Source organism: Entamoeba invadens, assembly GCF_000330505.1.
Source record: "Entamoeba invadens IP1 unplaced genomic scaffold scaff_1105074725885, whole genome shotgun sequence".
NCBI classification, from domain to species: Eukaryota; Evosea; order Mastigamoebida; family Endamoebidae; genus Entamoeba; species Entamoeba invadens.
Genome location: NW_004443720.1, coordinates 171,148 through 195,430, shown reverse-complemented (window position 1 = coordinate 195,430; position 24,283 = coordinate 171,148). Strand labels below are relative to the sequence as shown.

Here is a 24,283-nt window from a genome sequence, read left to right as displayed (position 1 = left end):
CTCAAAAAATCAATTTTAAAACATTTCAATATAAAAAAAAATAATCATTACTTATTAATAAATAGTATAAATATTATTATATTATAATTATAAATAACAATAAAACAAATCATATTTATAATAATAAAATAATAAAATTATAATACAACAAATTCTATTAATTATAGTAAAAAGTTAATAAAATACTAATAAAAAAAATCAATCAAAAAATTGTCAAAAATGTCAGCACCTCCATATTTTAATAGTATGGTCATATGAAGCTGTTGCGACAGTTGATCCATCATTAGACCAATCCACTGCGAACACTTCATCGAGATGTCCTGGTAAATTACTTAATAGTTTTCTACTATTAGGTAAAGCGCTCCACAATTTGACGGTACTATCTTTACTTGCGCTAACAAACATTCTACTGTCGGGTGACCAGGCACAGGCATAAACTGTTTGGACATGACCACGATAAGTGTGTAAACATGTTCCTTTAAATCCGTCCCATAATTTAATACTTTTATCACAGCCCATACTTGCTATGTAACGACTGTCTGGCGAGAACTTACACGACATCACTTGACTTGAATGTCCGACGAGTCGATGTAAAGGCTTTTGTGATGCTGTCGGCATCCACATGTATAAAGTGCCATCATCACTTGCGGACACTAAACGTTCTCCTCCGCCACTACTTATCACTTTATTTAAACGCTTTCTTGCCCCATCGATGCCTTTGTCTTTCTCAAGTGGATCATATCCTCCTTGGCGTAAGACATAGTCGGTACTAAGACTTAATGAATTGATCCAATGCGAATGTCCCCGTAAGACATTGATTGGATTGTATTGTCTGACATCATAGATATTAATGGTGCGGTCCCGTGAAGATGTATATAAGATATTCTCCCGTCCACTCCAACGTACACATGTCACTCCTTGTGTATGCCCACCAAGAGTACGAACAACTTCTTGTCTCTTCACATCATAGATCTTCGTCGAGAAGTCGCGCGATGCACTTGCAAAGATACAATCGTCCCCATAGACTTGTGGCTTCCACTGGATGTCACTGATGAAATTGGTGTGACAGTAACTACTCACTTTCTTCGCATCAGTACCATCCTCATTCACTTCCCATATTATCACTTTACCTAATTTATCACCGCTCGCTACATACCTTCCACTATAATGCCAATCAACATTAAGTACCCAATCACCATGCTCTTTTAATGTGGTGATGGGCGTACACGAATTTAAGTCCCACAGGCGTACAGTGTGATCCCCACTCGATGTCACCAACTTCGTCGAGTCTTGGGAGAACTTACATGAGAGAATGGAATTACTATGCCCCGTCATAGTGTGGGTACTATGACTTATAGGTCGACATCTGAAAATGGCTTGTGGGTAGTACGTGACAATTACAACTTCTTCGCTTCCTTTATTTGGGACCTTTTCTATAATCTGCGCGTCTTCTGTGTAAAAAGAATATGGGTAGGGTTCCTCCTCCGTCTTATTCAATTTGTTCACAAGTGCATTCAATTGCACTGGCGTCGTGTCCTCCGGTATTTGAAAGACTTGGGATGGCTCGGAATTTGTCTCTTCGCCATTGACCAGACGGATTTGGATCGACTCCATCAATTGTTTTTTAAATTTCTGAGTCACTTAATTAAGGGTTTTGGTCTCCCGACTCTTTGCGTTTAATTACTGTAAGAATTCATCAATGAAGAAAGAAGTACTTTTCTAGTAAAATTATACTATTCATATAGTAAATATGAAACTAGAAACTGAGAAATCTACAATGCTAGTACTTCTCCTTGCAGTCACTTTAACGTTGTCTGCACAGACGGACGATCTTATAGTCCTCCCGCGGTCCGAGGATTCCAATTTGAAATTTGAGATAGATAAAGAGCAATTGACATCATCCGACGATGGACTTGTTGTTCATTATTGTACGAATGGGAGTATTCCGACATCTTTAGAATTTCCAAGTGGAATAGATTTGGTTGGGTATGTCTTAAAGAGAGAAGTGAAAGACGCACATTTATATTCTGCAACGAGCGAATTGATGACATCGTATGCCTCGAACACATATGTCATTCTTGGCGACATGAAACACGAGAAGGTAATGGAAGATGCCATATTCAATTTCACACAGACTAAAGTTGTCAGGTTTGGGAAGGTGAACACGAAGATCTATGATCCTTTGTATAACACTTTCTATGGGATTAACAAAGATTTAGAAAAGCCAAATGGATTCTTTTATACCATTAACGAATTTAATAACCTCTTCAATGACAAATTCCACTTGAAAAGTGTCTTCGAAGACCAAAACTTGCAATTTGAGGAAAACAACAATTTCGCAAAGCTCAACAAAGTTATACAAAAACACTTGGAAGACGCAAAGAACGTTTGGAAGTTTAGCGGCAACGCAACGACAGTGTATATGAGAGTTGTCGCAGATCTCAAAAATCGAACATTTGAATTCTGCGAGATGGACACCATCTCAAACAAAAGCACACATATAGAATACCCAAGCAAGGGCGAGGCATACAACAGAAACGTTTACTTCTTGAACTCATGTGGGAAAGACTACTTGTTTGTTCACTATATGTTCTAGTTTAATTTATAATAAAATAACTATAAAATATAGTTTATGATTTATAGAGTGAAACGACACTGATGAGTAGCACGAAGGAGTCCGTCTGTAAATTCACACACTTTGCAGAGAGGGGTAAAGACGCCGAGATGGTCGATCTTTCTCTTTTGCGAGCGACACGACCGATACCGGTATACCTCCAACATTTGAAAGGAAAGGGAACTCATCTCACTACCGATATCACTACCTTCAATTTTAATACAACAAATAAGACGGACGTTTATGCAGTATATACTGTACCACAGGGAATCTTTATTGATAAATACCAAATGCTCGAGATTGAGAGGAGACAAAAGGAGATTGCTGTGTTCATGTACGAACCAATGGACTTGGAGGCACCAATTTTGACAGGACGAATGGCACACGTCATCACAAAAAATCTCAAGAAAGTCAAGTCGATTGAGTTTGTTTTTTACTGTATTACTCTTAATAGGAAGTTGTATTATAATGTGTAATACATCGTTTTCTCATCACACACAAAAGAAAGGTATTATTAGAATAACTAATACATGTGGTAGATTGAAAATAACGGAATAGAACACGCCAAATACCGATCCATTTGCGGTACCACAAAGCCCGAGCCAATGATTTGTTCGAAGAGAATTATATCTTCCCACCCCCAGAGGTCTTTTTTGCCTGTGACAATTGCACTGAAGGAAGAAGTCTTGAATCAGTTAAGAGAAGAGGGGAGAGGGGGTATAAGAACACCCCTTATTCATGCGGAATAAGTGAACCAGACCAATTTTTAAGCCCAACATGTAAACCACAAGTCTCGAAATATAAAGTACCTGTCGGCCAATTAAATATGTTTGAAAAAGTCATGCAAGTCACATTGGGAACTACTCTGGTTGGAGCTCTCATTTTGATCATCTTTTTGATCGTCTTTTAATTGATACTTTTATCGGCATTTCTGAATTTTGAATTCGGACCGGAATTACACTGATCACAATATGATGCTAAAAATAATTCCGGTATATACTTTGAGTTGGTGTTTTGAAGATAAATGAAGAGAACTATACAGTATAATAAAAGAATATATAAAGTAAAGTAAATAACCTCAACAAAATCTTGTCAAAGAGTAGTAAAATTATAATAATAATACTAATAGTAGATGGTACAAAAGTGAAAAGAATCAACTCAAAATGAAAGAATGAGTAAGTGCGACGGAAAGACCAGTCTTCAAGGGGCGAATTCAGAGGACAATTTTGAACAGACCTATGAGTTCCTCAACGAAATTTCTCTCGACTCGTTGCAGACTAAAACAATCATAACTTACTGCACCGAACAACACACGAACTATCTCTTGTACCTCCCACTGTTAATGCGGCACATCGTCATCCAACCCCGCTCCGAATACAAAATCACGTTGATAAAAGCTGTTGTTAAAACTGCGATAGAATATGGAGATGTGTATACACGAATATTCTGGTTGCATCGCGCGGGAGGTATTTGTGTCTGTAGTGATCCTGTGTTTTGTAAGTTGGTCGAAGGGGGCGTGAAGGACGTCTGCTACTTACTCCAACTGATCGACGAGAAACGAAAAAAGCTGGAAGACAAACGAGGCGAAGTGACCAAATCGATCAATTACCAAAATGAAGATATCATCAACTGGATTGCAAGAGCTAGAGATACTCTTTTGACATTACCAAAAGAAGCGCCAAGACCTACACTGTATTTGAATCGAAATTTCATGCCAGGAGAAATCAGAGAGAAAAACGATTTGGAGCTTGAAAGAGATGGGGTTTATGTGCTGAATTACACGGGAAACTGTGATCCGTTTTTGGGGGAGGGCGTGTTGGTGAAGATGATCGCATTGAAGTCGTATAAATCAGCAACAACACCCATTTCTCTGATGTTTTACTACGGAGATAACGAAAACGGACAACAAAAAAGAAGAAGAGTGATGTTCAAATACGGAGATGATTTGAGACGGGACATGGCAGTCCAAGTGATGTTTAATGTGTTCAACGTGTTATGGCTGAAAGAGTCGTTTTTAGCGCATCCAACTGATTTCGACAAAAACACCACGTGCAAACCAATTGCTGTGACGTACTCGGTGGTTCCAACTGGGCCAAAGGAGGGCGTTTTCCAAATGTTGGGGTGCATCGAGGAGGTCTGTGCATGCCAGAAACACCCCGAATTACACTGCTGTCCCGATGGATGGGAATTCGAACAACTTTCAATGAAAAATAAGGATTGTCCTGTGTGCTCAATCAACTTGAGAATAGATGAGTATTTGCCAAAGGAGATGGCGACAATGATATCGACGTTGTCGGGCGGGTTTATTGCGTCGTATTGCCTTGGTGTAAGAGACAGACACTTAGAAAATTGGAAGTTCCATTTATGTGACAAATCATTTGCTCATATCGACTTTGGTTTCGTCATCAATTTAAGACCGAAGTTCGATGCAAACCGTTTTGCAATACCAACTATCATCCGTACCTCATTGAACAACACCGTTGTGACATTGGAGAAATCAAAGATTGGCGCGTGGGATCTTTTTGTGCAAAATTGCACTTCAGGGTTCTTGGTACTCAGAAGATGTGTTGGGATGATCATTCGTCTCTCGGTGTTAGTCTTTGGCTTCGACACACAATTTGATGAAGCCGCCGTCACTAAGTGTTTGACAGACGCTTTTGCCCTATCCATTCCTGAAAGCGACGCAGTGAATATGCTCATTGGCAACTTGCAAAATAGCTCGATCCAGAAAATGGTGAAGGACAAGCAGCACAAAGTGCTCAAGTTCATTCGTAAGTATTTCTAATCCATATCTTTGTCTCTTCTCTCGAAATGCATCAACTGCCTTTGAACTCTTTCGAACAACCAACTATACAAATCAAACCGAGTTATTACGCTCTATTCACCAATTCCAATCCCTTATACGCGTTCACCATATTGTCTATTCTGATATTCAGGAACTTCTCCTTCTCTTGGTCGGTCTTCAGCCCACCAAACTTGATCACGCATTGTATGACCATATCATTCAAATACAGTGAAGGCACACCAAACCCAAACTTCTTTATTTGATCGAGCATAGCCAAGTCACACGAACAATCCCAGAACTTCAAATCCGATTCTGGGAATGGCAGCATCTTCTTCTTCGTCGTTATGTATCTCAACGCGTTGAACAGTATTTTAATCTTCTCGACATTTTGTAAGACGGAGGTGTCCAGCTCTTTGCACTGAATTATTTTGTCCACAAGAGTTTGTAATTCGGGCTTCGACAGTGGGACAAATTCGTCAAAACTGACGTTCCAGTCCAAGACATCAGCCCCAAACTTATTAATTGCCGAAATGACCAATTTGACTATCTGTGAAATAGGCCGACCCTTCGAAAGTGGATAAAACGTTTGTGCGATCTGTTCCAACGCATTTGCCTTCTTTGTCTTTCCATTGTTCTTTTGTGTTTCCTCGTCTGAAGTATCCGAATCTTCGTTCGTGATGAGGACTTTCGATGGGACGGGAATGAAAGTGTTTTGACTCTTATTTTTGGTGTAAGGGCTTTCCGATATGATTGGGACTTTCACGACATCTGGCGGGAACAAAGTTGATATCCGATCTTTGTTCGTGACTCCAGAGGACGTCTTCTTGATGTTTGGTTTCTGTCTGACAGCAAATGGGTCTTTCGAGCCGATTCGAGCGCGTGGGATATACGTCCCATTCTCCTGTTCCATCTTTTTTAACTCTTCCAAAGGAATTGTGTTCGTGATGGAGCCTTTCTTTAAAAATCCGTCGATGTACGAAAACGCGTCGGAGTTCTCATATAACACAAGCTGCAAATTTTCACTTCTTGTGTATCGAATGATGATTTCCTGGAGATTCAAGTCACCCGGAGGGATGTCGACAATCTCTCCAGTATATCCGTAGTCATACAAATTGTCACGCACAAGTTTTTGATACAACTCATTTTGTTCTTGTGGCGTGTATGAATTGTCGCTCTCATTCATCGAACTTGTAATCGCGTCAATCGAATTTCTGACATACGGCTCGAACGCCAAAATCGGCTTTTTCGTTGCGATGAGGAGTCGATTCCGGATGTTCTTCTCGAAGTTTGGTGAACAGTCGTTGCATATATTAATGACAATGTCAACACAACTTAAATCGATTTTCGTGTCACAACAATTATGGTCAACACATACAACAGTGTTGTTCAACACTATTTTGCTCACATCATATTTCTTTGCTTTATACATTTCAACAACTTTTGTGGCTTCCACTTGGGACGTCGTTTGCATGACCTGCGAAATCACTTCGTTTCTTTCCGTATCGATTTTCCAATAGATGTAATTCGCTTTGAATGTGTTAGCAATGAACTGGAGTGCTTTATCGTTGTCGCCAATCACCGCAATTTTCCACACAAACACACTCGTCTTTTTCTGTGACATACAATTGATCAAATTCTTCACAAAACTCACTTTAGTCCCAGGCCCTTTCCCATCACCTTGTGCATATGTTAAGACTCTTTTAATCTCTTCGACCACAACATTCAAATGCTGATGATCCGCCGTTTTAAGATGTTCTAAAAGAGGATTATAAATATTCCTTTGCCATGGCTCCATCTTCAGAAGCACGTCGATGTATTTAATATAGGACAACTGAGACCCTCGTATGATCGTCTCGACTTTCGCAATCTTCCGACGAGTCATATGACTCGTCATCGCAGTTTCATCGAACGGCAAGTCTCCGTTCAGCACGACAAACGTCTTGTTTTCAATGAAAAATGGCGCTTTAAAAAAGACGTCTGGATTGGTGTCGACAATCGCAATGTCAAATTGCGCTTCTGGGAGGATTTTATAGAACATTGTGGTCATCACAACAAACGTACATTTGACTACATTAGTGTCCGGATGGTACAGCTCCTTCTCGATCATTTCCTGATAGACCTCCTTCTGACTTCCGCTGTAATTAATGAACGTGGAATATGCCTTTGGTACGAGTCGTTGTATATTCTCCTGATAGAAGTCGAAATTTTCTGCGTCTGTGATGATCAGATGTGGACCCTTAGCTCCGGCTTCAAAGAGTTTTCCCAAGTACATAAGAATGTCTGACTTAAACATGAAATCGCTCGCGGGTTCTTGTGGGTCTGTCGACTTAATAATAACGGCGTTGCCGTCATGGAGTGTTTGAAACAGTTTCTTCACGTCGTCTTTATTCTCCAGACTTTCTAAATTGGTTGGGATTTCTTTGATTGAACTGAACGGGACGAAATTGGGGACGACATTTCTGAAGCTCTCGAGTAGTCTTTTGTAATGGGGTCTTTGAAAGAAGATGGGTTCTTCTTGTGACACGAAGATCTCGTCTCCATTGACCCATTTGACTTCAAACATCTCTGTAGTTGATTCATCAATACACGACGATGTAATCTTTTCGGGCATCAATTCTCTCGCGGGAAGAACTTTATTGAGTGGCGGTTGTATTAGTGTGTTATCCAATGTATTTGTCTCTATGAATTGTTTTAAAACCCTTTTTGGGTCGTACTTCTTTCTTTTTTCTATAGTCTCCCATAACACCCAAGTCGACTCTAATATCGAAAATCCGTCCCACCCGACAAGTAAAAGTCGCGCGTTAGTTGGCATCTGCTCGAACTTTCCTGTTGCTGGGACAAAATACTTGAACGCGTTCTTCATAGGGAAGTCATGGGATTTATCCAAGAAGGTCCAGACCTTATTAATTTCCAAAGCGTTTTGTTCCGAGCCCTCCGACATTTTTCTCTTTTTCAGTTTCACTTGTTCTCTTGTAGATAGAAAGAAAAATAAGTAACGATTCAATAACAAAAAGTCAATATAACAGAATTCAGTCGTGGGTCTTCCTCACTTTTTTCGGCTTGACCGTCCTTTTGCCCGACTGTGTAACTATTTCTTCATTATAAAAGCTTTGTGTCTGGTACTGTTGGATCGCTTTCAAGGCATCAGCCGATGTTTCTCGTGTTGGTATTGTTTGAACAAAGTGGTCACCAACGGCTTCCACCAAACTTTTCCACATCCCGAAGTCGAGTGTGCATACTGTTTGACTCGTCGCACTATCTTTTGCTTTCCCTTTTAATTCCGCAATTGCTATAAAAGGAATTCCTTTCTTATTTTTCAGTGTTGCACTCCCTTCTTTGATTAAAAAAGACGAATAAAAAATGTTCTCGACGGTCTGTCCGAAGCTCTCCGTGTTCAACACAAACTCGAAAAATGGGGCTTCGCGCGCTTTCATTAAAAGTTGTTTAATCGTTTTAATACGTTCGGGAGTCTCTTTAGCTGCAGACCAATCATCCGCATTCATCGTCTTAGGTTTGACTGCTTCGCCTATGTCGATTTTCTCGATCTTCTTCCGCTCTTTCTTCTGCTTTTCCACTACACTCCCTTCAATGATCGGATAGTATGGAGCTACTCTCCACCCACTCTGTAATAAATCGGTACCAAATTTAAAGAGTTGGTCGCTGCTGATCTCATTCGACTCAGAATACAACTCACGAAACTTCGTGATGAAACTCGATATCTCGTAGGTCCGAAACCCAGTCTTTAAACGCTGCGTCTTCTCTAAAGTCACATTGGACGTCATCGTGAAACACTCGGCATCTAGGGCGGCTTCACGTGGATGATCAATTTGGGAAAAAACTTGTGTACTCCGTTGGACTATATTGAGAATGTCATCGTTGTCGGGATCTGCTAATTTATCACGATTTTCTTGAACTTCTTGTAAAAGTGAACGAATCTCTTTCCGGACTTTTGATCGACTCTCTGCAGATGCACTACTCGGTTGCTCTTCTGACATTGTTTTATTTATTAGTATTCTATTCCAAGGGTTGTAAAAATGATAAAAAATCACAAGGAAAAGACGATATTGGACAAATTTTACAAAAAATATTTCTTGTTTAATTTTTTAATATTGAAAACTAAGTTTTAGTTAAAAAGAATTTATATTTTTAATATTGTTTATGTATAATTTTAATTATGATAATTTTTTACAAAAAAAAATTATTATTGTCATTATTTAATTTTATAGTTTATCCAAAAGTAAAAATTATATTATTTTTTTGTATAATAAAATTTAATATAAATAAACCATTTTTTAATATCTGATATTATGGTTATTAATATAATAAAATATAATAATTTAAAAATAAATAATTCGTATTTCGAACTTAAGTTTTAGCACATTTTTTATAAATATATATAAAATGGTTAAATTAAATTAGAAATTAAATCAGTTTTATACTCCACAAGTTGACAATAATTTTCACAAAAAAAATTACAAAAGAAAAAAAAAACATTTTAATTATAATTACTAAAAATAAATTGGATTTTTTTAATAATTTTTTCAATTTGAAAAACTCTGTTTCTCCACACAATAATTATAACAATAACTAATTTATAGTAAAATTAATTCATTTGATTTATTATATTACTATAAAATAATACCGAAAAAAACTCACAAATCAATGACACAACCCTGTTCTGTTCATTCGCGATTGAGTGCAATCTGTTTGAACCAAATCTTTGTTCATTTGACAATTAACAACTTAGCAAATTTAGCACAAGTTTCTAAGAAATGTGGTCGTTGTGTTAATGGGATGGACTTTCTCAATCTCAGAGAAGATTTTATTCCTACCATCAAATTTTCTTACACCAATCTTCGTTCCATGCAAATCATATCTTATGAATCTTTTATCACTCAAGTCCCTCAAGTGTCCCAAATCTCGAACTTAAGAAGTTTAGTTTTCGATGATACAAATTGTGTCCCATATTCAACACTTCAAACAATACTTCCGTCGCTCTCTTTAACACGTCTTGCCTTCTGTTTTTTGAATGAAGTGTCGACACAAATTACGTCGAGAGATTACATTGATATCGTTCTTCACACACAGCCAAAATTAAAGGACTTGGCTATATCAAAAGAACTTGTAGTGAACCGAGAGAGTGCTTTTGATATCTACACTCGCAACCTTTCCGTGCTGACCGAGTTGACAAATTTGAAAGTCTTTTCGTACACGCCGGAGTTCAGTTCATTACCCAAAATAAAACGGCTCAATGTCTATGTCGCCGATAATACACTCTTTAACGACACAATCACGTCGTACACACAAACAACGACTTTGACAAATTTGGTGTTGCGCGGCGACTTCGACAACTTCAGTGATATCTTCCACGTGTCTTCATTAGCTCAATTGAGTGTGTTAGATATACTGAGAACGGATATAACAAATGATGCGTTCTTGACTCAACTTGTGAATTGCAATATCAAACAGATCAAAACAAATGGATTTTTTGGGATCGATTCGGAAGTGATGAAATACGCGACGAATGGCGAAAAGTTCTATGTTGACACCGAAATATATTTAAATAAAGAGAACGCCCCAATCCCAGAGAATATCTTGAAAGAGATCAGAAGCGAGTTTAAACAACTCAAAAAGAGCTCGATTAAACCTTTCATGGTGTCCATATTTTCTAATAACATACGACTGCAGGCAACTATAATATCGTCGTTCTTCCCACACTGTTACAGTGATTTCTGTGTGTCAACAAAGCGATTTGATTGTGAGAATTTTAGACTCTTTGATGAGTATGAGAATGTGGTGAGAGACATTACTTTCAAAAGAGTTAATGAATTTGTCCACTTTGACGTATTACAGACAATGAACTCATTGGAGAGTTTAATGCTGTATAACGTCAATGTGGAAATACCAATAAGAAATCTAACGCAATTGAAAACACTGTGTATACACAATGGAATCGTCCAAGACTTCGATGGACTGAATTTGGAACAAATCCGATTCTCTAAAGTCCTTGGAGCTTCAGAAGAAAAAGTGTTAGCACTCAACCGATTACAAGTCTTGTTTTGGTACGGGTCGCCGTTCAATTTCGATATGATTGAAAACGTGGTGAAGACGACCGCTCTCAGAATATTTGTGGAGACACAGAAAGTGCCACAAGAGAGACTAGAACGCCTCAAAAAGCAAAAGGTGTTTGTTCTGTTTGAAGACGAGGAGGTGGAAGAAAGTGAAGATCAAAGCGAAAGTTCAGATGACTCGGATGACGGTGTAAGTGGCGATGAACAAGGTATCGAAGACTTCTTGTTGAACTTGGAGTAACTAGAATGTCTGTTTTAAATAATGTGTGAATAGTATATATTTTAGTTCAGTTATTATACAATGATAGTTTCTCTCATCAAAACTTCTCACCACTTTTTCTAAAAATAAAAAGTGTTATTCAAATGTTATTAACAAAAAGAAAAATTCAAAAGGAACTGCAAAGTACATTGAATTTGAAAAAGAGATGGGTTGCACACTCTACCAGATGTTCTACCACCTATTAGTTGTCATCACTTTGGTGCTCGCTGTGATGACCACAATGACTTTTGTTTTAATCAACGTGCCACAAGAATATGATAGAGCAAAAGCTCGAAATGTTTGGTCTTGTTAACATCGTTGACACATTAATGAGTTATAGTTTACATAGTAATATATTATAGATTGGATTCATGGGTAGATGCTGAACGGCTTTAATGTCGGCGACACACGGTGTGGCACCCCTCCATTCAACGCATACCATTCGTTTTCATATTCATATAATTCGGCGGGGTATAAGTACAGTTGCCCGATGGGCGTATCAAATATTATTAAGATGGCAATTAGCTGCGTTCTAATCATCTCAATTATTGTGGGGATCATATACATCGTACTTATAAAGAAATATTCCAACTTGTGCATTATAGTTTGTTTTATAATATATTTATTATAATTGTATAATAATGTTCTATTTATGGATCAACATTAACTGACTCCAAGGTTGTGTTGGTGTGTATTCTGAACACGATTTATTCATTGTACTGCGAATTTTTCTTTGTCCACGAACAGATTCAAGGCCACAATTTCTGTCTTTCAATGAATTCAATAAAATGGGAGAATGCTGTCAATAGGATCGAGTGTCACACATTCAGATATACTTTATTCACAATATTACACACGTCCACAATTGTGTCGATGATGATCACTGGAATTTCTTCAAGCTTTTATATTAAGGACTATCGAGACGAGATGTATGCGTCGAAAAAACTCAAGGAACGACAAGAAAAGAACAACCACAAATTCGATAAAGAAGAAAAGGAAGAGACTTACCAATCTGACAGTCTTGTGAATTTCGAAGGGTTGGTCCAGAACTCAAGAGTCAAGAAAGGAGATATCGACTTCACTCAACTCAATTTAAATTAATTTTTACGTACTCTTTTGTTTATTATAAAATCAATTTTTAACTACTCATAAAACAAACTCTACTTATTTAAAGGTGCTTTTCTTGTTGGTTAGTTTTAATAACCATTATTTAAGTTTCAAAAATATAAATAATCATCCATCCATTTTGTGGCACTCTTCAAAACTGTCATCATTCAAAAATTTGTCGATAGCTTGAGTATTGATCATTGAACTGTGATCTTCTTCAACGGCATCATTTGTGTCTTTTTCCTCCTTATTTTCTAGTTTCTCATCTTCCCCATTTTCAGAATCAGAAAGCTCATCTCCAAAATGCAACTTTTCGTAGTCACCAAGTTCAATTTCTTCTTCATCTGAAAACTTTTCGTTCTTCCAGTCCCAGCTCTCGTTTTCTTTGATTTTACCTTCGTACCGGACTTTACACTGATCAACAACAGCTTGGTTGTCTTGTGGGGATTTTAAGGGTTCGGCGGTTTGGGCTGTAAATGATCGGTATGTAGTTGTTTCGTTTGATGGATAATTATCGTCACTGTCCTCTCCATCCAGCAGAGATCTGCCTTTTGTACATTCTCCTACAACCATTTCACCACTGTCACTACTTTCACTGCTTTGAGGTTCAATGTTTTTTTCGTTTGTTTTTGCTTCTAAAATATCCTTTTGTTCCGTCATTTAAAAGATTGAATATTTGAGATAATGAGTTTTAATTATTTCCAAGATTTTGATGAATTGATACAAACTTTATAAATAAATAGATCTTTTAATAACTTTAATAACTTTAACTTTACTTTAAATTGCATAATCATAGTAATTATAATAGTTATAATAATAATAAATTGAAATATATTTAATTAATTTATATCTTATTTAATATTGACCCATTTTAAATTAAATTTTGTTTAAATTTTTTAAAAACCAAATTCAATGGCAATTTGCTTCTTTTAGTTTGCTATCAATGTTTGAATCAAACAATATTTGGACTTGAGTTCTTCAGACCAAACCCTTGACACTGTTCGTTTTGATTTTATTGAATCAACCGAAATCCGTACAAATAACATTCTTGCCGTTTCACTTTAATAATTAAACTTGATTGTGTAAAAGCAATAGTTTTTTATATTATATAATCCATTGTTTAGTATACTATTCTTTTGAAAACTAACGTTTTGAGCGTTAATATAAGACTGCATTAACATTCATCATTGTAAAAATAAACTTTTACTCAACTTAAACTGACCGCCTTTCGTATTAAGTGTAATTAATGCAAAATTAAAAGCAATTATTAAATAGTCCAAGATTTATTAACATTACTTTTGTACATTAAATAAAATTGTATTAATATAAAGTAATTTTTCGGTAAAGGTTCGGGAATAAACAATCAAACCAATTACACTTCCTAAAATATTATTCAAACATTTTTTTTTGATTTTCAAACGACGTTTAAAAAAATGCATTCAGCTTTATTATTTATTTTTATTATTAAAAAATGAACTTTTGAATTTAGTATAAAAGCAATAAATAATAATATCTTTTTTGTTACTATTTTTATTGTTTTTACTATCAAAGAAAAAATATGTATTTATACCCAATGACCTATTTTGCCCATTTTGATGTAATTGACGAAATATTTGTTAAAAAATAATCTCGGTTTTGGCAATTCTCTTTTTTTATTTGCAAAACTATTTAATACAATTATAAATACAAACAAAAGTTTTTCCCTGTTTATAGAAAGTCGGGTTCGTATATTTTATAATTGCACTTTTGCTTGAAAAAAATCTCAGCATATTATTTTTACTCTTATTTTTTATTTCTTTTTATCTCTTTTAAATTAAATTACCAACTAAAACCATGAAACGTGGAGAGACGTGTAAACATTATTTAAAAAATGCAATGATTAAACTGGGTATTTGGTTTCTAATATAAAATTAAAAGGTAAAATATACCATATAATATAAATTCAATGTTTTTTTAATTTTTTTGTTTTCAAAAAAAAATAAATTGGGCTGAATCCCGAAAATTTGAAAAAATTTAAAGCTGTACAAGAAAAAACATTGTTAATTGGAAATCCCATATTTTTAGGGAAATTATAGGAAAAGAAATTTTGATAACTTTAATAAAAATAAAAATAAAAAATGCGTTTTTTTTCGGGCAAACCCATACGGAATTTATGGGCTTTTATTTTTAGTTAAAAAAATGGTGTTATTTATAAACCAGAAATAATGTATCGTTGCATCAAATTTTTTTTTTAATTATTCGCCACTTATCCCGTTTAAACAATGATTATTTACATAATATAAAGTTATTTTACTTTTGACAATGTAACTAAGAAATAACAGACCAGACCATTTTTGCTATTTTTAGTTTTTGAATTTTACTTAAAAAACATCTCAAGAAGTGGGAGCAGAGTTACAAATCAGATGAGAAAAAAACATTTTCTCTAACTAAAAACAGACTCATCTTTTTAAATTATAAATTAACTATTGTAATATTAGTAATAATAGTAAGTTGGATGAAAAAAAATTGGACTTCCCAATTTTATAAATCAAAAAAGATTTGAAAAGATTGACTATATAAAGTTGTAACTTTAAAAGAGAATCAAACATGAGTTTCACTAAGTCACGACCAAAGAGTTTAGAAAACTCGAACTCGATCTTTCTTGTGATGAATCGGAAAGTCACCAAATCAACATCGCATATTGAGACCCCACTCCAGTCCTATTTCAATCTTTTCGACGATGATTTTTCTGATAACGAAATACAACATATCTTGCTGCAGAAAAAGGACAACAGCTTAGATGTCGTTGTCGTCGGGCAAGAATTAGTGGTAATACCATTCTATAATGATATACAGAGGTGTTCAAAACCGGCAATTATCCAAGTATAAATATATAATGTTATCCCATTCTTGGAGATGACAGTTACACTCTCCCTTTCATTGTCTATTATTATGTATTGATTGTTATTTGATTTGATTCTTTTATTTTTTCTATTTTTTATTGTTTGTTTGGTTTAAATTTACTTTTATTCTGCAAAAATCAATCTGCTTTTTTTACTTAAAACGGCAAAAAAATAGAGATAATTTATAGTTTAATTTATATTTAATTTATTATTTATTTAATTAGTGTTTCAAAGATTGATTTTATAATAATTCTATACTGGGATTATTCAGAAAATTGTATGTTTTCAAATCTATTTTAAATGGATACAAAACTAACTTTGTTAATATTTTTTAAAAATATTATAAAAAATTTTATTTAATTATGTAACAATCTGAACTTAATATATTTTCGAACATTGAGATTTTTTTTATTTTTAAATAAAACAAAAATATTTTTCAAAAAAAATTAAAAATAGTCAAACCAAATCAGTAAAAATAATTTGTTATTTTAAAACAAAAAATAAAATGATAAATGTTTTTATAAATAAGTAAAAACTGTTATTTATTAACCATATAATTTGTTCTAAATATTTTTAAATAAAGATGTACTATATGATATAATATATTATTTATAATCCATAATTTAACTAAATGTATAATAATTAAAATTAATTAATCTTAACTAATTGGAATAATTATTTTGGTAATTATAATTAATTAATATATAATCAATTATATTAATAAAGAATAATCTTATCAAAGTGTATGTCTTGGTAGTAACATATGTTGTTGAGGACTGATTCATGTGATAGTATAGTATAAAATTATTATTATTATTATATAATAATATAATATACTATATTAAATACCATCCAACCAATTGCTCAAACTTTTTCAAAATACCATGTTTTAGTACTTTTAAGATTCAAAGAACTGTATCAATCAAATCATTACACGATATCACAGAGAATGGAACAACAACAGAAGAAACGAGTAGTGCTAGAGAGAGTGTATCTCCTTAATGTCGTCTTATTTTTTGAGAACACCGAAGTCCTTTTGAACTTCATTCAAGTCAGTAAGAAGTGTGTCCAGACGTGTCAGGACTTATACACCAACCCTCCAAAGATAGTGAACACTTTGTCGGATCTATTTCTCATCTTTTCTCTCTTTAAGAAAATTAATACATTAAGCTTCCCAACTGTTATATTCTCAAAGGCATCTCTTGAAGGGTCTGAATACTCCGATGAACAAAAAGCCGCATTATACGACAAACTAAAGACTTTAGACTTCCGTGTTGCTATCAATTATTGGAGTCAATATACCGCAAAGTATTTTGAAGGCCTTGTCGACAACTTTAAGAGCATTTCGATTAGTCGTTTGACATCTCTTGATTATAGTGTGAAATCCGAATTGTCTCCATTCTATTTGAAGATGGATTTCTTACAACGGGTGGCATTAACTCTTGGAAATTCCAATGAATATTTATTGAAGAAGAAGAATCCTCTTTTAAAAGTGTTAGTACTCAATATAGAAGACGACGTTGATGGAACTTGTGAGAGACTTGTTGACATCCAAATGGTTCCAACAACTAAAATTCTTTTTTTCTTCAGAGATGTTGATGAGAAGACTGTGGAGAAGATCGAATCGATGCGTATGAAGTACTTCCCAGTTAATGAGTGTTTCATCTATTGTAAATATACAACACTTCCAATCCACGACATCATATCAAAAAGAGTTATTCTACTCCCAAAAGATCAACGAACGTACTTGTCGCCAGACCAACTTCAAAATAATGATATCGAACAAGTGATTCAGTTGTATGGAATACTCTCGATACAATCTATAAGTGACTGTATGAATAAAGGAATACTAACCAAATCACTCAAAACACAATTGAGGAATGTCGTGGTCTTAAATTTGATGTTTTACTCCTTGCGAATGAAACTTGTTGATGTGATCCCAGACTCTTTGGTATCACTCTCATTGGAAAACGTCGTTATGTCAAATGATATCGATTTGTCAGAGACGAGACTCGTCGAAATCAATTTCACACGATGCGACTTCATCCATTTAAATGTTCCAAAAACAGTGAAGAGACTGAGAGTGTCGAATAACAATACACTGAACACAATTGAAGGCACCAAAAACCTCAATTTGGAGTTAATCGTTATCTTTTCGTGTAAAGCACTCGATACACTGTTGTTCGAGTCTGCTAAAGAAATCAAATTGCTCAGTTCTGGTATCAAGACAGTGAATACAAAAGCTTTAGAAAACGCAGATGAGGTTTCTGTCCAACAATGCAAGTTCGTGTATAACGCGCCAAACCAGGCAAAGCAATTCAAAGATGAGTCGAGTGACTTCAAACGAAAGCTTCATTCTTTCTTTGGCTTTTCTTTTTAAAGCTATTTCAAAACTATTTTTTTTACTATTCGTTGATATTGTAATTTTATAATAATGTACTATTTCTAATACTAGTAGTAATTATAACTTTTCAATCTCTTATTTCTATTTAATTAAAATGGTATTCAAGTTATTAATACTATATTATAATAATATAGTATATTACTATTAAATTAATAGTAATACTCAAGTAATTAATATTATAGTATTATTTAAGTATCATTTAATAATAATAAAATATAGTTTTTTTATAGTTTATACAAACCTTTCTTTGAATTTTTAAAATAAGAAACATTTGATTATTCAAGAAATTTGATTAGAAACTTGAGTCTTGGTATCATCATTGATGATAGCCGCCTTTTCAATATTAGGCAACTCGATTGGCTCATCCGGCAATTCACCGATTGGTTTCATCTTATTTTCCGTATTTGGAGTCTCTTCATCGATGTTAGAGTACAAATCCTTTTCGCCCTCCACAACAACAAACTCCGCTAAAATGGCGCCAACAAAAAATCCAAGAAATTCAGCGATACACACATAGAGCACCATTAACGGATTAATTGAGAAAGTGACATTCATGAACATTCTCATGACCGTGATCATAGGATTGACTATCATACATGATGGGATGATGAACACGCCTGCAGTGATAATACCTGCAACTAAGAAAGGGATATGTTTCTTCCGATGTGTTGCTATCATCAATACAAAGCCTAATAGAGTCGATCCTATGAACTCCGAAATTGCCAATTTAAACGAGTGTTCCACGTTAGAGAAGACTATCAATTTGTCAGTATAGAATCCATTGAGTGTCAACACTCCCATAAACCCACCTATAAATTGTGCAGCAATAGACACTAACGATTGGTATAACGTTTGTCCTCTAAATAAATAGAAGAGTGGGGTGATGGCAGGGTTCAACTGCGCATTAGAGACCGGCGCAAGTATTTCTATTAAGACTGAAAGCGTGAAGAAACAGGAGAGACCACCGGCCACAATCCCATATTTCCCAAAGCCAGACGCTTGTGTCCCCATTAAAAGAATATAAGACCCAAACAACTCACCAACCGCAAACCGCAATAATTTGTTCTTACAAATGCTCGTCCATCTCTGTTTCAGTGGAGATTCGTTGATCTTCGCCATCAGTGAGTCCATCTTCCTTGCTTGTGTTTAATAGTTGGCAAATTCTTTATAAGCAGTCTGGTTTTTGGGGAGGTTTATTCCTATTCATTTATAATTATTTAACTATTCATTATAGTTCTCTGTTTTTGTGGGGTATTTTTGAAAAACACCCATATAGTTTCATTATAATTAATTTATAATTCAGAAAAGTTACAAAGGTTACCGCTTTTTTGGTTGTCCAACAGAAATCTATATTTGGAAATGGTTCGTTTATAGTTCATTTATATATTAAATATGGTAAATAATGGGGGTACCCCAAAAATGCAAAAAGAAATGTTTTACCTTTTGTTACCCAACCATTCTGACCATTTTGTTACCACTATTGTTTATTTGTATATCTTGATATATTCAAAATTGGTGCTTTTCAATTTCCAATCAACCAAACAATTTTTTTGCTGAAAAAAAAAGTGTATTATTAACTATAGAAATAGTTAATTATACCATTTCTTATTAGTATAATTGAATACTAACTAATAGATTCTTTTTTTATAATAAATATTATTATTCATCTCCTCTATACCTTTGATATTATATGGTATAATAAAATATATTATAAAGTATAGTACAAAAGTATATCGAACGCCTGTGGAGGCGAAAACACACAAATCTGTAGATATTACTGTGAATTGTTTTGGTCGAAATTTGTCTTACACAGTTTGAGTTCCTTTTCTCCGAAGACGATTGCGTCAGCGAATCGCGCGACATCTCTCCAGTTATCCTTTGCTGTTGTTTGTCTCAAGTTAATAATAATATCTTCGATCTGTCCGTTGAACAAGTCCGAGTGAATTAAAAGGAAAGCGGCAGAGACTTTGACCAACCAAACGAACCCTTCTAACAAGAACATATCCCATATCTTCAGTGTCACATCTCTTTGGAAGTTAATTGAGAACAGTGCTGTAAGCCATTGTCCGACAACTAATACTAAAGGGGCGTCTTTCTGTTGTAAATATTTTGCGAGTGAAGTGATTCGAGTGTTGACCACCCACTCAATGCAATACACAGCAAAGTTCAGAAGTGGCAATCCATCGGAGAAAAGTCCATACAAATTCAAGTCCTTCATGAAGAATGTGAAGATCCAAAGCGAGTCTTCTGGGATGTCAGTGATGAGTAAGATCTGTCCAGCCAGAAATGACATCCCCTGACAATACCCTGTCTTCGGCACTAATAACGCAAACGACCGTAAGATATCGCGCAAGTCCAATCGCTTATCCTCAGTCATTAAAGGATCATTCGGAAACGTTCTGTTGACGTCCATGTCGATTTTGTCGCACAACATCTTAAATTCCTCATCCGCTATTTTCCGCGTCTCCGCTTGCACACAAAGGGTTTGAAACAAGTCCGGGTTCTTTAAAGTGTATTGCTCAGGATTCGCCATTTTCCGCCAATACTCCAATCGTGTCGACGTATCGACGTTCTTCACAAACCGCCTGATAAATGCAGGGGACTTCATTTCTATATCTTCCCATTCGTCAAACACACGTGCCGGTGGATATGTCGAATAATCAATTTGCGTGGGATATGTCTGTGTGGGGGTCTCAGACTCAACGGCTCCCATTGAATTGTATTTTATAGTTTCTTTTTCTATATTCAGTTTGCTATAGTTCTTTGTAGGCTCATAGAAATATACAAAGGTTATAGGAATTATATTTACCATGGGCAATATGGAATTGTAATAAATCATTCCGATATACTACTACTAATTGTGGAGACACTACCAATAGTTTATTTTATAGTAAAATAACCATAAATGTATAATAAGAACATCAAATAAAGAGTTGAACATTAACTAGACAACAAGGATCTAATAGCGTCGTAACAGAGTCTAAATTCTTCTTCTTTCTCGCATCCAAACCAAAGTCTCTTTTTGATGTCGGGGACATCGATCCACAAAATCTTGTTTGGTTCATCCATCCCGACATCTCTGATGTCGTTAGTTAAAGTGACTGAACTAAATGATTTGTCGATGACTTTGTGTTCACTCTTCTTGCGGATTAAAAGCAAGTCAGTGACTACGACACCTTGTGTCATTACCATCAAAGTCATTTTCTTGTTAATTCCAAGGGACATTGACATTTGTGTGATATCAGTCCTTTCGAATTTGTCGAGTATAGCTATTCCCATGATCTCATTTTTATTCATAAAGATCTTACTCTTCGTCGCAAATGAAAATGGAAACAACAGGCGTAAAGTGTCATTCAACCGTTCGATTTTTTGGACTTTCGAGTACGTTTCAATCACTCGTGTGTATGTATTCAGTTGTGCTCTGACGGTCTCAAGTTCTTTCAAGTCGCTCGATTCCTTTTTCGCAGCTTTAATGAACTCTTCGACAAACTCTTGGTACTTCCGAATACGGAAAAACGGTTGGAGTAACATATACAACAAACTCATCTTCTTCGACATCTTCTGTTGTTTATCAAAATCGTCCAAAAGTGGTAACGCGGAGTTCTCAGCGCCGTTCCCAAACTCGTCCGAAGTGACCAATTTACACATAACGGAGATGTTCTTTGGCACGCGTCTCAGATAATACCGATATAACACCAAAAAGTGGAGTCCGGTGTTTAATACACTCCCGAAATCCCCTTTTCCGTCTTTCTTATACTCTTCTAAAGCCCCCGCAAACTTCTGGTGATGTAACAAGAGCACTGGTAAATGGTCCAACAGTAGTCCCGCGCGTTCCTTTGTGATCATTTTCTTAGTCAGCAGTTTCTCCTTCAGTTCACAGAGTGAATTGATCGTTCCTATATATGACATTTCGTCCTGAATTAAACTGTCTAATAAAGCTTTGGTACTTCCCCCAACCTTCTCTTCGACAGTGGTGTCTGTCTTCCTTTCCGTATCGATAATGTTTTGTAACACTTGTGGGTATAACGGAAGTGGCTTTGGCATAGGACATTGATTCAAATAGAGAGTGTACACATCTTTCTTTGTCGTAGAAATGGTGTTCTCTTGTAATTTATTGATGAAATAGGTGTACTGCTCCGAGAAAAGTAAGTACTCCGTAGCCTTCTTTGCATCATTAAAAACATCCATTTGGGGGTCACTCGATGTCTCCAAAAGCTTCTTTAAAATCGGTTGTTGGACTTGATACGACAAGTTGACTTGTTTCTCCGCATTGTGGTCCAAATACTCCTCTTTAATAAAATTAATCGCTTCAGTCCGGATCTTCGGTGTGAGATACTTGTACTGCGACTCATACATCTCAACCGCTTCGATGAAATCCAAATTCTCTGACGATCGTTCATCCGCTAAGTAACACCGCAATAATCGCTTAAAAAATCGGTCTTCGAGTATTTCGCGAAGTGTGGGCCAATTCTCTACTGCAGCTTGTGTCGTTGCCATCTCTCTACCATTTCAAGTTGGTCGAAAAGTCAAAACTGCCTGTTTCAAGACAATTGTTATAATTATTAGTTATATTATAATTATTTGTTAATTTTGATTACTCTTATAGTATTAATATAAATATAGTTCATAAATGATATCTAATATTATATTTGTCAAAGTCTCATTTTTTTCATAATAGTAAATTTAATAATATAAATATTATATATAATTTGGTTAAAAAAACATTGAAAAAAGTGAAAGAAATAAATACTCACCACTCGATACCATCTTATTAATAATAATATAAATTAATAATAATAATTACAATATATCATATTAAATAAATCTATGTTTAATTATAAAAGATTAATATGTTGATTATGACAATATCTCAATTGTAATGTACACCAATGTTTTATTGATGGAACTCAAAAAACATCAAATGGAAGTTCCTAAGATTCCAAGCGGACTTCAGTCTGTGAAATACTTTTCACAAACAACAGAAAAACGGATGTTTGTGAAACGAGTTGGATGGATCACCAATGAGGACCTCCAGATGTGTATTTCTTCAAAATTTTTGGCTCTCATCTCTAATGTAAATTATGAACTGGTCGAGGCGTGGACCTGGGACAGCGTGACGGGGATTCAACCGTCTTTGGCAAACAATGAGGAATTTATTTTAGTAATAAATAATTCTAAACATCATTTTATCTCAAATAATCGATCTCATTTATTGTGTTTATTACTTGAGTATAAATACAAAACGAAAAGTGGTGACTTTGTGTCATTTTCTGTCACTAAAACGAAACAAAATGGAAAAGCAAAAAACATTACACTGCAAGTCAGGCCGTACGGATTGGCTGAAATGCCGGGAAAACAAGGGAAACCCGAGAAAGTGATTTTGTTGACAAGTGTCTCGAGAATGGTTCCGACAACGGACACGCAGTCCATTGTTTTTGTGAAGGATTCGGGTGATTTTGTCATTTACAAATTTGTGGAACGAAGAAAAGCAGCTTCCACTATTTTGACACGAACTAAACAAATTGGATTGAAAATGGCTGTTTCTGCAGAAATTTCAGTGGACGAAATCATGAAATCTTCGATTGTCAAAAAAGCGGAAAATGAAGATGGCGGAACGTTAGTTGAGATAAGGGCAAAAAAACAAGAAGGAAAAGAGGAGATCCTCGTCTGCTTCACCGAACGATATTTCGTTGAGCGGGATAGCCATTCATACACAGCAACGTACACAAAACCCCTCAATGACATCGTTCATATACTCCGAGCAAATGATGCAATGCAGGTCGTTATTACTTTTGCTGATAACTCTCAACGGACATACTTTTCAAGTCAACGGGAGGCGTTTATATCAGCACTCTTCGACTGTTGCATCGCTGCAAAAGCGGATCCCGTTATTTCTGATATGCCAAGATTTGCATCACTCGTTGTCGATGGAATGACTGGGAGTGAGTGTGGAACATTGGAAGCCAATTTGATTAAAAACATCGGGTTGTTTGACGCAACGAAAGTGGAAGGAATAGACCCAACAGAACTTTTTATGGTGCACGTGTTTCTGTTTAATAGCAACACGCCCCCTTCGGGTCCACAATTTGCAGAAGGAAATAAATCAAAATACATTGGAGCCGCTATTGAAAAGGTGTTGACATATGGAAAACCAGGAGAAA

General features: G+C 35.3%; 13 protein-coding genes across 13 annotated transcripts; 6 read left to right on the top strand and 7 right to left on the bottom strand.

Moving 5' to 3' along the window:
* Positions 1-222: 222 nt before the first annotated feature.
* On the bottom strand, positions 223-1,614 carry EIN_047780 (hypothetical protein; the record flags this gene model as incomplete). The annotated part of the gene is made up of 1 exon (XM_004261198.1): positions 223-1,614. One exon carries the CDS (start codon positions 1,612-1,614, stop codon positions 223-225), a length of 1,392 nt encoding a protein of 463 aa, XP_004261246.1.
* Positions 1,615-1,777: 163 nt separating this feature from the next.
* On the top strand, positions 1,778-3,524 carry EIN_047770 (hypothetical protein; the record flags this gene model as incomplete). The annotated part of the gene is made up of 3 exons (XM_004261197.1): positions 1,778-2,574; positions 2,667-3,038; positions 3,173-3,524. The coding sequence occupies 3 exons, from the start codon at positions 1,778-1,780 to the stop codon at positions 3,522-3,524; spliced, it is 1,521 nt and encodes a 506-aa protein (XP_004261245.1).
* Positions 3,525-3,785: 261 nt separating this feature from the next.
* Positions 3,786-5,399, top strand: EIN_047760 (hypothetical protein; the record flags this gene model as incomplete). The annotated part of the gene is made up of 1 exon (XM_004261196.1): positions 3,786-5,399. The coding sequence occupies one exon, from the start codon at positions 3,786-3,788 to the stop codon at positions 5,397-5,399; it is 1,614 nt and encodes a 537-aa protein (XP_004261244.1).
* Positions 5,400-5,484: 85 nt separating this feature from the next.
* On the bottom strand, positions 5,485-8,340 carry EIN_047750 (hypothetical protein; the record flags this gene model as incomplete). Its single annotated transcript, XM_004261195.1, has 1 exon — positions 5,485-8,340. The coding sequence occupies one exon, from the start codon at positions 8,338-8,340 to the stop codon at positions 5,485-5,487; it is 2,856 nt and encodes a 951-aa protein (XP_004261243.1).
* Positions 8,341-8,428: 88 nt separating this feature from the next.
* Positions 8,429-9,394, bottom strand: EIN_047740 (non-structural maintenance of chromosome element, putative; the record flags this gene model as incomplete). Its single annotated transcript, XM_004261194.1, has 1 exon — positions 8,429-9,394. One exon carries the CDS (start codon positions 9,392-9,394, stop codon positions 8,429-8,431), a length of 966 nt encoding a protein of 321 aa, XP_004261242.1.
* A 667-nt stretch (positions 9,395-10,061) lies between these two features.
* Positions 10,062-11,711, top strand: EIN_047730 (hypothetical protein; the record flags this gene model as incomplete). Its single annotated transcript, XM_004261193.1, has 1 exon — positions 10,062-11,711. One exon carries the CDS (start codon positions 10,062-10,064, stop codon positions 11,709-11,711), a length of 1,650 nt encoding a protein of 549 aa, XP_004261241.1.
* Positions 11,712-11,895: 184 nt separating this feature from the next.
* Positions 11,896-12,830, top strand: EIN_047720 (hypothetical protein; the record flags this gene model as incomplete). The annotated part of the gene is made up of 3 exons (XM_004261192.1): positions 11,896-12,027; positions 12,109-12,333; positions 12,408-12,830. The coding sequence occupies 3 exons, from the start codon at positions 11,896-11,898 to the stop codon at positions 12,828-12,830; spliced, it is 780 nt and encodes a 259-aa protein (XP_004261240.1).
* Positions 12,831-12,962: 132 nt separating this feature from the next.
* EIN_047710 (hypothetical protein) lies at positions 12,963-13,496 on the bottom strand (the record flags this gene model as incomplete). Its single annotated transcript, XM_004261191.1, has 1 exon — positions 12,963-13,496. One exon carries the CDS (start codon positions 13,494-13,496, stop codon positions 12,963-12,965), a length of 534 nt encoding a protein of 177 aa, XP_004261239.1.
* A 3,171-nt stretch (positions 13,497-16,667) lies between these two features.
* On the top strand, positions 16,668-18,098 carry EIN_047700 (hypothetical protein; the record flags this gene model as incomplete). Its single annotated transcript, XM_004261190.1, has 1 exon — positions 16,668-18,098. The coding sequence occupies one exon, from the start codon at positions 16,668-16,670 to the stop codon at positions 18,096-18,098; it is 1,431 nt and encodes a 476-aa protein (XP_004261238.1).
* Positions 18,099-18,401: 303 nt separating this feature from the next.
* On the bottom strand, positions 18,402-19,253 carry EIN_047690 (hypothetical protein; the record flags this gene model as incomplete). The annotated part of the gene is made up of 1 exon (XM_004261189.1): positions 18,402-19,253. The coding sequence occupies one exon, from the start codon at positions 19,251-19,253 to the stop codon at positions 18,402-18,404; it is 852 nt and encodes a 283-aa protein (XP_004261237.1).
* A 643-nt stretch (positions 19,254-19,896) lies between these two features.
* EIN_047680 (growth hormone-regulated TBC protein, putative) lies at positions 19,897-20,835 on the bottom strand (the record flags this gene model as incomplete). Its single annotated transcript, XM_004261188.1, has 1 exon — positions 19,897-20,835. The coding sequence occupies one exon, from the start codon at positions 20,833-20,835 to the stop codon at positions 19,897-19,899; it is 939 nt and encodes a 312-aa protein (XP_004261236.1).
* Positions 20,836-21,062: 227 nt separating this feature from the next.
* Positions 21,063-22,619, bottom strand: EIN_047670 (hypothetical protein; the record flags this gene model as incomplete). Its single annotated transcript, XM_004261187.1, has 1 exon — positions 21,063-22,619. The coding sequence occupies one exon, from the start codon at positions 22,617-22,619 to the stop codon at positions 21,063-21,065; it is 1,557 nt and encodes a 518-aa protein (XP_004261235.1).
* A 424-nt stretch (positions 22,620-23,043) lies between these two features.
* EIN_047660 (hypothetical protein) lies at positions 23,044-24,283 on the top strand (the record flags this gene model as incomplete). Its single annotated transcript, XM_004261186.1, has 1 exon — positions 23,044-24,283. A coding segment is annotated over one exon (1,240 nt), but the record flags the coding sequence as incomplete, so codon positions are not given.